This window comes from Ailuropoda melanoleuca, chromosome 7 (genome assembly GCF_002007445.2).
Source record: "Ailuropoda melanoleuca isolate Jingjing chromosome 7, ASM200744v2, whole genome shotgun sequence".
Classification (NCBI taxonomy): domain Eukaryota; kingdom Metazoa; phylum Chordata; class Mammalia; order Carnivora; family Ursidae; genus Ailuropoda; species Ailuropoda melanoleuca.
Window position 1 is genome coordinate 72,167,809 of NC_048224.1, and position 17,754 is coordinate 72,185,562.

At 37.6% G+C, this 17,754-nt stretch overlaps 1 protein-coding gene across 1 annotated transcript in view; it reads left to right on the forward strand.

The window, feature by feature from the left end:
* Positions 1–17,754, forward strand: part of RXFP2 (relaxin family peptide receptor 2) — a 250,704-nt gene that overhangs the window by 189,284 nt on the left and 43,666 nt on the right. The window contains exon 2 of the mRNA XM_034663781.1: positions 4,164–4,249. Within this exon, the coding sequence (XP_034519672.1) occupies positions 4,164–4,249 (86 nt within the window). The remainder of the gene's footprint in view (positions 1–4,163; positions 4,250–17,754) is intronic.

The following is a 17,754-nucleotide window of genomic DNA, read 5'->3' on the forward strand; positions in this document are numbered from 1 at the left end:
TTGAGAAGTCTAGCATTCAAGTACTCTCTTTGTCAGTGATCTCTTTCCCCTCTGGTTTCTTTTAAAACCTTCTCTGTATATTGGATATTATACCATTTCAATGCCAAAAGTCTAGAAATGGATTTATTATTATTTGTGCTACCCACTAGAAATGGTTCTTCCTACATTTGCAAATTTTATATTTCATCATTTGTGGAAAATTCTCAGTCATTATCTCCTCAGATATTGTCTTTTCTTCATTCTCACTATCTCTTGTTCTGGAACTCTAATTACCTGTATGTTAAAACTTTTCATGTTTTCCTTCAAATCTCTTTAACTTCCTTAAATTTTTTCATTCCCTGTACTACCTTCTGGATAATTTCTTCACCTCCTTTTTCCAATGTACAACTTTTTTTTAAACTATGTCTGAACAACTATTTTACCCACCCATTAAGTTCTTATGTTCCACAATACGTTGGTCATTTCTAAAAATTCTCTTTTGTTTCTTTTTAATGGTTTCTTGTTTCTTACTCATGTTTGTGATTCCATATGTCTCTTTCTTTAAACATTTTATATTCTACAACTGATCACTTCAATATTTGAAACTGCTGGGGTTTTAAGTCTATTGCTTTTATTTCTGCTGACTATCAGAAATAAAAGTGCACTTGGTTGATCTTTGATAATGAGTTAATGTTTGGTTCATGTTAATCTGGGTAAATCCTAAGAATCTAAATTGAGGAGATTCCCGACAGGGCTCGTGTTTGTTTTGAAGGGTGCTAAAGGGCACCTCCTTTAACAGGGCTCAGTTGTATCCTCTTAGGAGGCGGACATGGAGCCTCAGAACTTGCCACTGACCCAAGGCTTGGTCTAAAAGTTGCAGCGCTGATATTCATCTTGGCCTTTACTTTTGTTTACTGTTCATTGCCATTTCAGAATTTTGGTTTTGTTTTGTCTTCTGTTTTCCTCTTACACTTAATTCTCATTTCAAAGACTTCGGAAATGCAATAAATATTGTTTTATGCAGGAGCTATTATTCTCAAGCAAGAAGACCTTTCAGAGCATCTAATCTACCACACTGCTAGTAGTGGATGTCTTGGTGACATTTTTTACTCTGGGTTTATAGTTGTGCTCCTAAAAGCTGTGCTTGCCAAGAGCTGAGATTCCCAGATAAATGGAGCATGACTTAAATTATTTTAAACGTAGAACATCAGAGTTAGAAGGCTTAACTTAGACTCTCTTGCTCAAAATGGGCCCTACTATATCAGGACTGGTTTGTTTAACTGACTGACAGCTTATGCTAATGACATCATAGGATTCAGTCTGGTTTGCTCTGCCAACAGGGTGCATATAGATCTGTTACCCCTGCTGAAAAAGTTACTCAAAATATCACTCACTGAATGATAAATTAGTGACATAATCTCATGAAGAAAGGCTAACAATAATCATCACAAACACTTAGCTAATATGGCTGAATTACTAAGGCTTTAGCATAACTTCATTTATGGTAGGGAGACTACTCAAGTGAACATTGCCATAGTTGGCCTGCTATCATAACCTTGGAATTCTGATATTTATAATTTTATAATTTATTTTTGAGAACAAATCTTATCTATTAATATAACTCATTCATTGAATATCACTCTGTCCTTTTCCCCCAAAACCAAAAATTATAGAAATAGCGAATGGATCAGGTTTTGTGAATAAAAAACAAGATAATTTGTAGAAGTGAGAGGTGTTTACAAGCCCATACTGGCATTAAGCACAGTGAATGTTCAGGAAACATCTCGATGAAAACATTAGTTTGGCAAGATAATGAGTTTTAGCCTATATGAAAAATGATCACATAATTCTAAGAATGTGTCAAAATCAGGGTTTTCTGACAATATTTAAATAAATTATGTGCTGGAGCTCAGAGCTTTATATGTAACAATGGTGTCTAAGACACAAATAACAGTTACAACAGAAACTTTGAAAATGCCGCAACCTACCTCCACCCCCGACAGAACTAGGTAATCAGGACTTTCAGTAAAGAAACTCCCTTCAACTATCCAGAATGATATTGAATTGTGCTATATAGTAAATGCTATATTTACATAAGCTTTTACTATTATCAGTGAAAGCATGGGTGCTACCCACCAGGGACTGAAACGAAGGAATGACTTGATTCAGGCAAGGGTCAATAAGGCACACTTGTGCAAATTTGAAGTTAATACCCAGGGATGAATCAGTCTGCACATCTCTTCTCAGCTCTGCGTGAAGCACTCTCTGGAACTTCCTCCCCAGCAGTGTCTCCAAGGAAAGAGTAAATTCATTTACCCTTATTTAAACACATACATTATACCCTGTGCACATTTCCACCACTTCAGTTTCAGTTCAAAAGGCTGGATGTTCACACTAGATAAATCAAAGTTAAAACATATTAATTGAAACATATTTCAATACTTGCCCTTTTCTGCTTTTAGAAACCAATAATAAACTAAAGATGTTCTTAACTATTATTTGTAATTACTGAGTTCTGAATCGTGTGTGTGCTAATATTTCAAAGATAGCTCTGAAAAGCCTAACACAAAGGGATGGTGGTTCAACTTTTTAGCAATTTAAATCTATTTCCAAGGCTTAGTATTCATGAAGAAGTCTAGTAAGTTCTTTGAAATCTTGACATTTCTTCTTTCTCTAAAAATTGTATTTTCAGGGACTATATATTTAAACTTCAAATAGATTTGTGATGGGCAATTCGTGGCATTTACTTGCACTTAAAAATTCATGCTCAATATTTCAATACCAGAAACCAGCATCCATCCTCCTGACAGCAGAACACAAAATATAAGAAAAACTGATCACCCTGATTTTTTTAAAGTGAAGTAAGGCAATTTTTTGTTTGAAAAGACTCAGAGGCTAGTGAAGAAAAAAGGTGCCTAAAATGTAAGAAAAGATTTTGAATTTTTTCTTCTCATCTTATACTTGATTCTCTTTGTTGCTTTCTTGGTTTGAAAAATGAGAGAACACATCTAAATGTATCTGGAGAATTTAGCTCACTTCTTAAAAGAGAAAGAACTAACACATTATGTGATCAATAAAATATTTTCTCTTTCAAATTCCTTTTGAATCCTTATTCTATCAAAGGCTGGAATGAAAGAAAGAATGATGAAAATCCCATCTCTTATGATTTGTGACAACAATAGCCAGTCATCAAAGGATAGTTTTTCCAACAGTATTGTTAAGAACATGATTAATAATATGTAAGAGGATCTGTATCACTCATTTACAAAATCCTCTGTCCAAATCAACACTACAAACTGTTTTGTATGTCTATGTAGGCATTTCCCAGTTAGTAAAACATACACTCTGACAACAAAATTCTACAACAAACTTTTGTAGAACTCTTTCTGATTACATTAGGATCAACCAAAAAGTCCCTTCCTATACTTGAACTTGCACTAACTCTGCTGTGTTAGAAGCCACTTTCAGGATGTAAGAACTAAGCTGTAATTAATGTTTTCTAATAGGCGTACAACAAGACTCGAAAGCAGAATAAAATTATCCACTTCAGAAAAGGAATATGATTATAGAGGAAGTAAACGTTTAAAATATTGTGCAAATGTTTTACAGTGACTATTAAACCCAAGGCCATATATTTTCATTATTACTATCTTTCTGTATATTACTCGAAAACATTTAAGTGCACTTGAATAGGTGTTCTCTGTGTATTTGTCAGTAAGTAGCTTTTTGTCACTTGATTCTTGCATAAAAACAAAACATGCTTATAAAGAGTTTCGTCACCTTTTCAGTGTAAATCTATATCCCTTCATACGTAAGAACTGTATATGTTTGGATTTTAAGTAGAGCAAATTGCACTACATGTTTTGAGGGGAAACAATCCTTACGTGATTTAAAAAAAAAATGTTTCCTATCTAATAATACCACAGTCTTCTTTAGGTCACTCTGTCCATCCTATAATGAAATAATAACCAAGAATACAACTGTAGATTTAAAATAAAATGAAACAGAAAAGAAGAGCAAAAAAGATAGGCTGCTGTGACAAGACCGTCTCCCCTCATGCCAGTAAGGTTCTAGCTGTGAGCATGCTCAGAGACATGGGAGGCACCGAAGTTACTATATCAGAACTCCTTCTGAGGTATAAGGAGGATACATCTAATACTTCAATTGCTGTAAACCTATTGTTATTTTTCTGGTATTAAACATCTCTTCAGCCTCAGACTGATTGCAATGTTCCTTCTACTTCATTTCATCGTCCTGATAGATGTCAAAGGTAAGGCTGCTACTTTCTCGCTTAAATGAGTGCATTTCCAAAAGAATAGGAAATAGAGTCTTTCTATTTAGTTCTAGCATTTTTATAATAGACTCAATGCAGTGTTTGGGAAACAGAATCCAGTTTACACTGTCATTGTGAAGATCACTAATTGCTTATAGTCCCATCCTAGCAACAAATTTTTCACGAAAACTTGCTTTTATGTGTTGTTAAAATTGTAGATAAAACGACTTTAAAAATAATGTTGAATATGTCAATTATAATGGAGAAAATAATTTTTAGTATTTGTAACAAAAGTATGACAAATTAAGAAATTAAAATTTTGCCTTATGGAATTTCAACCTGTTGAAATAGCTTCATAAAATGTATGTAACTGTTAGTTGCTATGTTTCATTGTTAACATAAACTGGGAACTGCAAAAAAAAAAAAAAACACAGAAAACAAAAACAAAAAACCACAGACAAATCTAAAAATCAGAAGCTTTCCCTAAGGGTAAACCTATATAAAATTAAAATCATTAAAAACGTACAAAAGTATACCTATTTGGATAATTCTCTTTACTGTTCTTAATTTTTAAACATTTTTATTTCAGCCAAACTGCTAATTTTCAAGTTAGTGGCATTTTTCTTGTAAAGCTAAGGAAAAAATTAATCTTCACCTGGTTTTAAAGAAAAATATAGACTTGTTTTGTTGTGAGCTTGTGCACTTGCAACTATATATCATACCCGAGGCATGTTGGGTTTGTTATTATTCAAAAGGGATCTGTTTAAGTTCATAGTCTTTCTTAAAGAATTTTCAGAAACCTCTGAAAATAGAAGTTAGAATTTGAAATTATTTTTTATTTTCTGAGAAATTTGTTTTAGGTTTTTAAGATACTTAATTTTTATTAAATGAATTCAACTGAATATTTCTAATCTTGAAATAGAATGCAGTATTTGTGAGCAATTATTTACAAACTTCTAACAAATAAAAGATTTTTTTAAATATGTGATTTAGTTTGAATTTGAAATGTTAAAATTTTGTTTCAAATTATTTTAAAATATTATTCTAATGCACTTAGCATGATTTTTATTTGGGGTTTTAATCTCTTTTACATGAAAGCATAAGTTATCATTTAAGTGTGATCTTATGTGTTTCTTAAAGAGAAAGAATATATGAACTCAGTTGACATGAAATATAGCTGTAGAAAGCAGTCCATTTCTTTGATTTAAGGTCTTCCTTCTGTTCACATCTTGTGCACATTTGTAATATTCAATTTAACATGATTTTTAAGAATAGAAGTTAAGAAGTGGGTTCTTAGATCCAAAACACTTTGTAGAGGTCATCTGTACCCTTAATTCTTAACTGTACAGGAATTACAACTATAGTTAACCAATTTTACTACAGTGCTGGTTTTGCTTGTGGTAATGCATTTAATTGATTTTGAAAAACAAAATCTTTGAGATGAAAAACATCGTGTTTTAAGATTGACCACGACGTAGTGGTATTCTTTAAAAAAAGAAGGAAAGGAATGTTAAACAGATGATTCTGTTTTCTATTTCTAAGTAAATGCCATATTTCAGATCCACTGTACCAACTGATAAATATTTCAATTGTAATTCCCTGGAAGTTTTCCTTTTTGATTTTACATTACTTTTGATTGCTAGTTTAACCCTTTATATTCAAACTTATCTGTTTTCAAAGTTAGACATATTAATGCTTTGATATCTTACTCTGATTTATAAAAATAATAATCATTTGCTATGTCATTAGTGAAACTTCTTTTTCACAATAAAATTATAGACAGTTAAAGCAGTTCGGCGATAATAAAGAAAAGTCATTCCAAATTATGTAAGAGCACAGGTCGCTTTTTAAATTTACATGAATATTTGTGATAGATTCTTAGGCCACAGCTAAACAAAAGGAAAAGGTAGACATTATGCTATTATCTTTTCTCTTCTGGCTATGATCACCCTTGAGTGCCTAAGGGATGAATGATATTGACTAACTTAAGCTACAGCATTAGTTGATAAGTAGAAATAACATATCTTCTTATAACTTGGTACATGTATTTTATCATCAATTTATTCATTGGGTATCCTTGTTAACCAGCCTCAAGCCACCTCCTCCGAGCAAAAGATTTTTGTGGACCAATTATGGACAATAATACAAATAAAAAATTGGGGCTTCTATGGGAAATTAAAAGCATGAAGTGCCCAGAATGCTACTTGGTAACTACTTATTCAAATAATTCACTAACCTTCAAAAAATGGAGTCATTGGAAATGGGGCCGGAACAATATTTTGAAGTGAGCAGTATTTGACTGCCCTCTAATGGACGAGCTCGAAGCTCAGCGTGGATGCTTCTTTTTCTAAGTAATGTCACTTCTAATTGGTTGCTGCGACTTAGGAAAAGGTTTTCCAACTAAATTTTAATTTCACACAATTACATCATGCTGCTGGGAGCTGTGAAAATCAATTATGCTGCAGGCCAGTCATACAGAGATGCTAACGTGGCCCCACTAATGAAAAAGAAACTCAGCTGCTCCAGGGCTGAAAGGAGCCCACTGTGAGCAAAGAGGGGAAATATCAGAAACCCAGAAGGGAAAGCTATTTGAGATGAGTTCTCTCTAAAGTAAATACACCCTGCAACAGACGTTTATTCATTTATTCATCTTATTGTAAATAAATACGACCAGATATATTAAGAATTTTAAGGACTCTTGCTTGAACTAACATAATTGGCTGTCACCTGGATTTTAGAGGCAAAATTGGTATTTCCTTCAAATAGGATTGAAAAATGGCACATTTTTGGGGCGCCTGGGTGGCACAGCGGTTAAGCGTCTGCCTTCAGCTCAGGGCGTGATCTCGGCATTATGGGATCGAGCCCCACATCAGGCTCCTCTGCTAGGAGCCTGCTTCTTCCTCTCCCACTCCCCCTGCTTGTGTTCCCTGTCTCACTGGCTGTCTCTGTCTCTGTCAAATAAATAAATAAAATCTTTNTCAGGCTCCTCTGCTAGGAGCCTGCTTCTTCCTCTCCCACTCCCCCTGCTTGTGTTCCCTGTCTCGCTGGCTATCTCTGTCTCTGTCAAATAAATAAATAAAATCTTTAAAAAAAAAAAAAGAAAAAGAAAAATGGCACATTTTTATCCTAGAAAATTGTGGCCTGATTAAAATTCAATTAACTAAGAATAGTTTTTGTGTACATAATCATATAATGATAAATGTGCAGCATTTTCTAGAATACATATTTAATACTATATATAGTATTTAAGAACCCAAAGTAGCTTGGTTTACTTTTTACTTCTTTGGTAAATATATAACTTAACGTTCATGAGAAAAAAATTGATATGCTTGTTTTACACGAATTATCTGAAAATAAAAAAATATACCTGTCTTCTATGCTTTAGTCACACCCATCAATTTCTCATCCCATACTTCCTGTCATTGAGTATGTACCGAAAAAAAATTAAGTTTGTGATAATTTCAACGGTGTTAAATACCCAAGAAAAGTGTCTTCAAATCAAAATAAAATGATTGATTTCATGCTCCTGTGACTAAATAAACTTTTGAACATCGTAAGATTAGAAAGGAATTGCAGTTGAGGAATTGGCTTTATTGATAAAATGGCAGACCTCTTGTCTTGGCCGCTTCTCCTCTCCACTGTTCTTCTGGCTTCTGGCTCCTGTCCTTACCTCTGTTCTTGTTTACGCCTCTCTCTTATCCCTGGCAGCCCCCCCTCCCCGCCCCAAGCCCCTGCACTCACCCCACAGGTGATCTTTTCTTAGATTTGCCTCCCACAACATTTACTCCCTCTTCTCCTCACCTCTGCACACATCTGTCTCAGATGGCCGCCCAGCCTCTCTTGCTGCTATTTCTCCATCTCACCCTCTCACCGTGGTCTCCTCCAGGCTTCCCGGCCTCTGAAACCTCTTCTCTCATCTTCCTGCCTTTCACATCTCATGCTCCCTAATTCCCATACCTACTCCACTTTGACTGTTAGCATCCACCTGGTCATTTCCCCTTGGAATCCATCTGCCCTTCTATTTCCTCCTTCCTCAAGCATATCTTACCTCTAATGGCCTCCTGTCGCTCTTGAACTTCCTTTCTGGGTCTTCGTGTCCCACTTTGAGGCCCTGGTCTCCTTGCTGTTATTTTTGGCTAGCCCCAGCGGCTCCTGGCCTGGTCAGCAGTCATCATTTCTGTGGCTCCGATTGCTAGAACATGTGTCCAAACACAAGCAAACTCGTACTATGTCTCCTTATAACTTCAACTAAAACGTGCACTCGTTTTGTAGGTCCATGGTGATTTCTTGACAATTCTGAAATCCAGGAAGCTCTGAAAACTGCGAGTATGAACCCTTTTGCCTACAAAATGTGGTCAGAACTGACCAGAAGCCGTTAAGAGTCTTCATTTATAATTTTACTACAAAATATCACACATTGTAATATAGATAAATATCAATGTGTTTGGTCATGTGATTTTGCCCCACACCCAGCAGGGAATGTTATGTCATTTATAGCATAGGCATCATATTAACTTTCTAGAATGAAACAAATTATAAATTCTGAAATATGTTTCTCCAACAGGTTTCTTTTAAGGTGTCATAGATCGGTACTAGCCATCACCCTATTCAGATGACAGACTGTCCCGTGTCTCATTATTCTCCCCATTATTCTCATTATTCTCCCCAGTGCTATATGACTATTTTCTTTGCCCGGGGAGTTTCTGTGTTACTAGAATAAGTGTTCGATGAGAAAAAGAGAGAGATCATTTTAACTATTTCTCCCTTTCTGTAATTCCAATTTATTTTTTACTCAATCTGTTCAGATTTTTAAAAAAATGTTGGTGATGATATTTTCCATTCCAATAATTCTGACTGTATTTAAATCTGTCTGTTCTGGTTTTATAAACTTCTATTCCTACCTCATGATACTATTTCTTCCATTATTTCTTTGAGAATTTTAATCATACAGATTTGAACTGCTTTTTAAAGCACTATCACCTAATTCCCCAGGTATGAACTCTCCCTTTTCTGGAGCCCTGGACGTTTTCATAAAGGCGGAGAGACTTTCTTCCTGCACACCTCTCCCTGTGAGGGATCCCATAATTGCCTCGACATAGCCCACTGAAGTGCTCAGATCTGAGCTGTAGTTTATGTTCGAATCTCAGGGATTCTACCAATTCCAAAACTCATGTTCAGTTTGCAAAGCACCACTGCTGCTTTCGCTGCTGGCAGGTGGAGGGTGATATCCTATTTTCAGCCTCGGGTGGTCAGGCAGAGCCATTTCATCCCCCATTCATCATCAGGGTCTCTGTCCGAGTGAGCACACTTCCTATAGGTCCATGCACCTGCTGGCCTGGGCTGCATTCAGCCCCTCTTGCACAGGGGCTTGGAGCCCAGCCCCAGGGCTCATCCATTCCCACCTAGGAAGCTAGCTCCTCTCACACCAGTGGCTTTTTCTCTATTCGGGTTCTGTGGAGAGTTTTTTCTGCTGTGAGCTTAATGTTTTAATGAAGAAACATAGTATCAGTCTTTTTTGCGTCTATGGACAAGTGTGTTGTGGGGAGCATATTCAGAACTTGCTCATGACAGACCATCTTGATGCAGGAGCTCAGAAAAGAAGGTAGTTTTCATTCTTCAGATTTTGCTTTATCAGAAATAGGGCACTGATGGGCCCACAAACCAGAGATTTGGAGTAGTAAAGTGAGGGGCCGTACAAATGTAAGGGATTAAGGTAGGGGAGGCAACAGAGGGCCAAGGATGCTAGACTTAGGGTTAGCAGAACCGTGTTCAAGTCCCTGCCTTATCTTTTACCAGCCTTTGGTCTTCAGCAAAGCAAATAATCTCTTAGCCTCAGCCATAATATTGGTACGACTGCTGGGTTTCTAGACCCACTTGTGATGAGGTTAAGGGAATAGATTCTGGGATTCCACCCCCAGTCGATTCAATAGGTCTAGGCTAGGGCGCAGGACTGCACAGTATAGAAGCAAGCCAGGTGATCTGATAAACTTGTCCTATGGATTACATCTCTGGAAACACTATTACAGTTAGCATATAAAATATAAGCAGGCTTTTTTCCTGGAAGAGATGCTAATTCCTTGCTATACTCTCTGTGCATATCAGGATGCTGACTGGGTTCACTGCATTATTTAACATATTAATTCTACTTGGATTTTTTTTAATTTTGTGGATTATAAGAACAAAGTAAATATTTAGCAAGGGAATAGCTGAACCCACATTGTCTAATGATCGATATACAGCCTCTTAATGGATAGTATGATCCAGAAAAGTAATTAATGTGCACGTTTAACTGTAAGGTAGTCTTGATGTTAATTACCACTACCTTTTTTGGAAGAAACTGTAACCCAAGACCGAATGGCTAGGGAGGCATCTCTTCTGATTTAGAGTGAGATCCTCTTTTTCATTCATCACCTGGTTTTCATTATCCATTATTTTGCTTGGTTACGGTCCAGCCAGTGGACACTAGGCTAGTCATTTGCCTGTAGCAGGACAAGGGTGCTAATTCAGACACTTCTCTCATTCCTTTTCCTTCCCTTGCCCTCCCCTCCCCTCTTCCTCCCACCACCCACCTCTCTGTCTCTTTCTTATTCACCCTTTTGTCTGATATTTTCAGGTTCAACCACATAGACTAAAAATAGTGTATCTATTATTGTAGCTATTTCTACTCTTAATTTTCTTTCATGTAAATTCATGAAATATAAGAAATTCAAAAGTTATTGATTGACTTACATTCTTCTTTTGAGGGCCACTGTGAAAATATCCCCTCAAAAGTCTTAAATTCTGGGAGTGAGATAGGAGAGTCTGTAGGTAAACTTACTTACAGTCAGGAAAGGAATAATACTCCCTGCTGATTGTTGGTGAAAAATTCTGTTCCCTTGTTCAGAAACCATTCCTTTATGGCTGTTTCCTACTTCCCACTTATAAATGCCACTCCTACTATAACTAATCCTCAAATTATCTACTTGGAAAAAGAAGTTGCCCTCACTAAGAGCACAGGGTTTTGCAAATGTGATTTTTATCCATTGTATGAGTAAATTGCAAGAGTTTTGTGAAGAGCAGAGCATGAGGAAATTATTTGGGCTCTAACCTGACTCCCAGACATAGAGCATATACTATAAGTCCGTGCGGGCCGTCTTACCTCACCCGACCTACACAGAATCTACCTGGAAATTAGGAGAGACCTAATCATCTCTCCCTTTCAATGGTAGGTAACTTCAAGCAAAAATGCCAACATATGCGGCACCTGGGTGGCTCAGTCTGTTAAGCGTCTGCCTTCGGCTCAGATCATGATCCCAGCATCCTAAGCATCCTGGGATCAAGCCCTGCATCTGGCTCCCTGCTCCTTGGGGAGTCAGCTTCTCCCTTTCCTTCTGCACTCTCCCTGCGCATTCTCTCTCACTCATTCCCTCTCTCAAATAAATACATAAAATCTTTTTAAAAATGCCAACACAAAAATAACTGAAGCATTGATATTAGATAAATGAGGAAAGAGGAATGAACGTAAAGCTCCTATCTGCACCTAACCCACATTGACGTCATAGCCGACCCACGTGCGTTCAAGCTGCACCTACGCTTCTGACCTGGATTATCATGAAGTGCCTGTGTGCTCTCCGCTTTCACGTATAGGAATTTAGGCGTATATATAGTCCAATTATGGAAACACTGCCACCCCTGAAAATGTTAATTAAGTTTAGATAATGATTTGAGGCATATAGTAAATGCTAAAAACTGAAAATTTTGTGAGGCATTGGGAGAATACAAATTGGTAAAATGAGTTCCTGTCTAACAGTAGGGCACAATACACTATAGGAAAAAGAAAAATATCTATAATAAAATGCCATAAATGCCACAATAGAGCTATGTGTAAGATGCTTTGGGGGGGGGGAGAGACAGTTCATACTTTTTTTTTTAAGATCTTAGTTAGTTAGTTAGTTATCAGAAGGAGAGAGAGCACAAGCAGGGAGAATGGCAGGCAGAGGGGGGAAGCAGGCTCCCCGCTGAGCAAGGAGCTGGGTCCTGATCCCTGCAGGACACTGGGATCCTGACCTGAGCCAAAGGCAGATGCTTAACCAACTGAGCCACCCAGGCCTCTGGAGAAAGTTCATACTTTTGAGAGATTCTGGAGGGGATCAGTAAAGTTCTCACAGAAATGACTTTTGAAATGGGTAAAAAGAATGATGAAGTGAAAAAGGAGAAAAATTGCATTTTGGATGTAGAGAACAGCACAAGCTGAAGCCTCGAAATCTTTTCCTTGTTTTTAAGATTTTATTTATTTATTTGACAGAGAGAGACAGCAAAAGAGGGAACACAAGCAAAGGGAGTGGGAGATGGAGAAGCAGGCTTCCCACCAAGTAGGGAGCCCAATGCGGGGCTCGATCCCAGGACCCTGGGATCAGGCCCTGAGACAAAGGCAGACGCTTAATGACTGAGCTACCCAGGCACCCCTGAAGCCTCAAAATCTTATCACCATAGACGTAGGGCTGCCAGGAGTGTGTTCCTGACAGAGTACCCAACAATTACAAAAAGTAAAGGAGAACTCTCCGCTGCCTGTCTTTGATTGGAAATCACTTTGAGCGACTTAATTTGTTCATTTTCAACACTATATTATATGCCATTGATGAACACACCACAATTTTTATCTGTTTTATTTTCAAGGACATTTGGGTTATTTCCAGTTTGAGGCTGTTAGGAAGAACGCTTCTGTGACTATTCTTGTCTGAGTCTCTAGGTGTGCACGTGCATGCATGCATTTCTTTGGGCACTTGCTTCGAGGTAAAACCGCCAACTCATCAGGTTTTCAAGGCTTGGTGTTTAGCAGATAATGACAGATGGTTTCCCCAAAGCCATTGCTCCAAGGAACACTCCCCCGCCTCTCCCTCCCCCGCAGTGCATGAGAATTTGCATAGCCTCACATCCTCACCAAATAGCATAGGATTGGTGGTTTTTAAAATTATAGCCATACTGGTAATCTGTAGTGATAGATTGTAGTTTTAATTTGCATTTCCCTGCATACTAATTAGATTTAATACTTTTTCAAATGTTTTTGGCCATTTGTATATCCGCTTTTGTTATGTGTCTGTTCAGCTTCTTTTTTTTTTTTAAGATTTTTATTTTTTATTTGAGAGAGAGAGAGACAGCCAGCGAGAGAGGGAACACAAGCAGGGGGAGTGGGAGAGGAAGAAGCAGGCTCCCAGCGGAAGAGCCTGACGTGGGGCTCGATCCCAGTACCCCGGGATCACGCCCTAAGCCAAAGGCAGATGCTCAACGACTGAGCCACCCAGGCACCCCTGTCTGTTCAGCTTCTTGCCCGTTTTCTATTTACTGTTCATCTTTTCCTCATTAATTTATAGGGCCTCCCTTTCCCCGCCCCCCATACACACACTCACACACTCACATACACACACACACTCACACACACATATATTCTAATTACAAACTTTCTGAAACATCTTCTACTCTATAGCTTGCCATTAGTTTTTCTTAATGGTATCCTTTTTTTCATTTTTTGCAACAGAAATTCTTCATTTTAATATAGTCTAATTCAGCTCTCTTTTCCTTTATGATTAATGCTTTTGTTTTCTTTCTTTCTTTCTTTCCTCCTTTCTTTCTTTTTTAATATTCTCCTTAAAATCTCTACCCCAAAGTCATAAAGACTTTTCCCTTATTATATTCCAGGAATTCTATTGGTTTACCTTTAATATTTAAATATAATCCACCTAGAAGTACCTATCCCCACCACTGCTCTGTAGTGCCACTTGGTCATATCTGTCTGTCTCTTTCAGAGCTTTCTATTCCATTCGATTTGTCTATTGTTCACCCCTTCCTCCCAGTGTTATTACATTGCATAAATTATTGTACCTTCATAATAAGACTTATTTTACAGATAAGTTCTCTTTCCTTGTTCTCCTTCTTCCAGACTGACCTGGCTTTTACGGAGCTTCTAGAAATATATGCCTTTTGGACTTATATCCATTTCTTATCCATTATCCATTTCTATGCACATGTACATACACATTCCCAGATTTTTATTATAATTTCTTATCCATTTGCCTTTTGGACTTATATCCATTTCTTATCCATTATCCATTTCTATGCACATGTACATACACATTCCCAGATTTTTATTGTAATTTCTTTGAACCTGTAGATCAATTGGGGGAAGAATTAACATCTTTAAAATATTAAGTCTCTGTTTATTTGAGTCTTTAATGTCAGTCAATAATTTGATATACTTTACATAAATGTCTTGCAGATTTTTGTTAGATTTATTCCTAAATATAGAACACTGTTGATGCTGTAATAAAAGGTATTTTTAAAACATTTTATTATCTAATTGTTTGTTGCTGACATACAGAAATGACATGGATTTTCAAAAACCTTGCTAAATTCACTATTACTAATAATTTTTTTGGTTTTTTTTATGTTCACAATCATATCATTCATAAAGAATGACAGTTTTATTTCTTCTCTTTCATATTTAAACCATTGATTTACTTGCCTTGTCTCAATACATTTGTTAAAGTCCTCCAGTACAATGTTGGATAGATGTACAAATAGTGGACATTGCTCTCTTGTTCCCAATCTCAAAGGGAAAAATCCACCATTAAGCATATTCGATATTATCAGCTTTTATAGATATCCTTTATTAAATCAAGCAAGTTACCTTCTATTTTTAGTTTGCATACTTATTTTAAAGTCAGACCTTGATAGATCCATCTCTGGAGCCCCTGTCATAAGTAAAGTTAATGATGAATGACAGACTGGGCGAAAATATTTGTGAGTTATAGTCCAGAGGGCTAAGCTCGCTAAAGAATTCTGTTAACATTGCCAGATTCGATTTTCTCACACATAGTTCCAAACACTGTGTTCTGGGCCACTGCTGTCAGGAATGAAAGTTTCACCAGTCCAGGGGCATAAATAAGTTCGTTTTTTTTAAAGCTAAGCATATTTCTTTTAAAGGATTGTCTTTTTTTCCTGTGGCTATGTTTTGTGTAATTTTTAATGATAAAATGCTATTTTTCTAATAAATCATTATTGTAATACATGACAATTTAGGGTTTTAAAATTTTTTCTTATTTCACAAACTAAAATATTAGTAACTTTTTGCAGGTGCCTCTTAATTCTTTAACTGACTTGATTGCCTCGGAAATCTCTGGCCATACGTTTATCAGTGATCTCTAAGGTGTTGACAAAGAAAAAGGAGCCAAACCATTAAGGGGATATAGGGGAGAGGACCTTTAAAGAATAGAGAGGTGGAAGTAAACCAGGGCTGCGAGACATCACAAAGCCATGGGAAAAATGGCTTCAGCCTGGTGGCTGTGGTTGGCTGTGTCAAATGTACAGAGAACTGAGTAAGATGAAGACTATAAAATACCTGCTGTGTCTAATAACAAAGAGGACACTAATGATTCAGATGGGAGACTTTCAGCAGAGCAGCAAGGTCAAGACCCAACGCCGTGGTCTGAAGACAGAAAGGTTGATGAGGGGGCTCCTGGGTGGCACAGCGGTTAAGCGTCTGCCTTCGGCTCAGGACATGATCCCGGCGTTATGGGATCGAGCCCCACATCAGGCTCCTCTGCTATAAGCCTGCTTCTTCCTCTCTCACTCCCCCTGCTTGTGTTCCCTCTCTTGCTGGCTGTCTCTATCTCTGTTGAATAAATAAATAAAATCTTTAAAAAAAAAAAAAAGAAAGGTTGATGAGGAAGTGGAGACATTGACTTGCATGGTTTTTCTGAGCAATTAAATTTCGAAGAGAGAACTGCATCTCAGTTCTACAATGGATATAGTAGGATTTGGTTGATGGGTTGGCTGGTTGTTTGCTTGCTTGATTGGTTTGTTGGTTGGTTTTAAAGATGAGAGCTGGTTGAATAAGATTAATATGAATTTAAAAACCAGTGGAGAGGGGCATCTGGGTGGCTCAGTTGGTGAAGCATCTGCCTTCAGCTCAGGTCATGATCCCAGGGTCCGGGGATCAAGTCCTGCATTAGGCTCTCTGCACAACGGGTATACATAGGTATACCTTGTATACCCGTTGTATCTTGTACATAGGTAAATCTGTAAGTCAATGAAACTAGAATTTGGGAGAAATACTGCCGAGAGGAGGAATAGCCAGTGAAAGTCCCTTGACAGAGCAGTCAACAGACCAGACTGAATTAGAAGAGCAAGAGAAGGGAAAAGGGAGCCACCTTCTTTCCTTTCCACATTTCCCATGCCAAGTTTCCATCAGGCTTCACTTTCACGAGCACTCTTTCCAAATTCTTCTTCCCTTCATCCACCACAGTGAGCATTCTCTGGGTCCATGGTGCTCAGGCAGGCTTTAGGAAGAAGATAGTCTTTCAAACTCATGCAGAACAAGTTAGGTATTTAAATACTAAAACACAATATTTTAACTTAAAAGAATTCATCCCTAAAGGTGAAATTTCAGCAGTTTATTGGTGAGTAGCAGAGATGCTTTTGGAAGAGAAATCTTCCTGGTGCCCTTATATCCTTTACAACCCTTCAAGGGCCACAGCATTTAGTTCGAGATCCACATAAATGCACCCATGGGGTGAGATCCATCCCTGTTGATGATGATACTAGTAATTTGAAGTTCCCTTGTTTTCTAATTTAAGCCAACACGTATTGAGCCTATACTCTGTTCCAGGAGGAACAGTTTGTTCAAACATTGGGCAATCATCTGCAGAGGGAGATGGGGTGGTAGTTTCCACAGAACATCTGTGAATAGGATCGTGAGGGACTTTCACCAGCTCGGGATGGTTGGTTTGTCCCAGAAGAACATGACAGAGAATAGAGGCTTAGAGAAATTCTGTTAAGGCAGCAATATTTGGAATGTAAAAGATGTGGGTTAATGTATGACTAAAACTGGATCTGAATCCTATACATCCTGGTTGATATGGTCACGCAATACTGTCAAGGAAGGGAGGACCAAACAGAGTCATCAAAGCATAAGATTTCTAAGTTTAAAAAAACAACAAACAAGAGGCCAATTTCTCTACACTCATTTTAACATAAAAGTTTTTTAGAAAGACTTTATTAGTTACCTCCAAACAATAAATCATCCATCTCACAAAGTTGGGTTTTTATGATACTCAGACTCTTCCTAGAAATAGGAGGGCTTCTAGAGGGTGGATTCAGTGAATGAGTTGGATTCACTCTTGCTTCACATCGTGAATGGAGTTGCTGCTCCTCTTAGACATCCTAGCACCTGATCTCTGGGTGGGACTGAGCATTGTCTGACCTATGACCTAGCACATAAGCATTCAGTTAACATTTTTGCATGTGAGATTAATGTTTCTCCTGGTGCTGCTCTTTAGAGTGAAGAGTAGCTGGCTCTTTAGTCAATGGCAGAGGCTTCATCTGCATCTGAATTGAACTCCACTAGGAGTAGAGCATTCTGGGAAATGGCCTCTTGGCCAGGATCCTCTATGTTCCCCCTGTAGACTGCAGAGCTGTCATCTCTAGCATTAGTGTGGAAAGAATCTCAGCCAGAACACCAGGTTGAA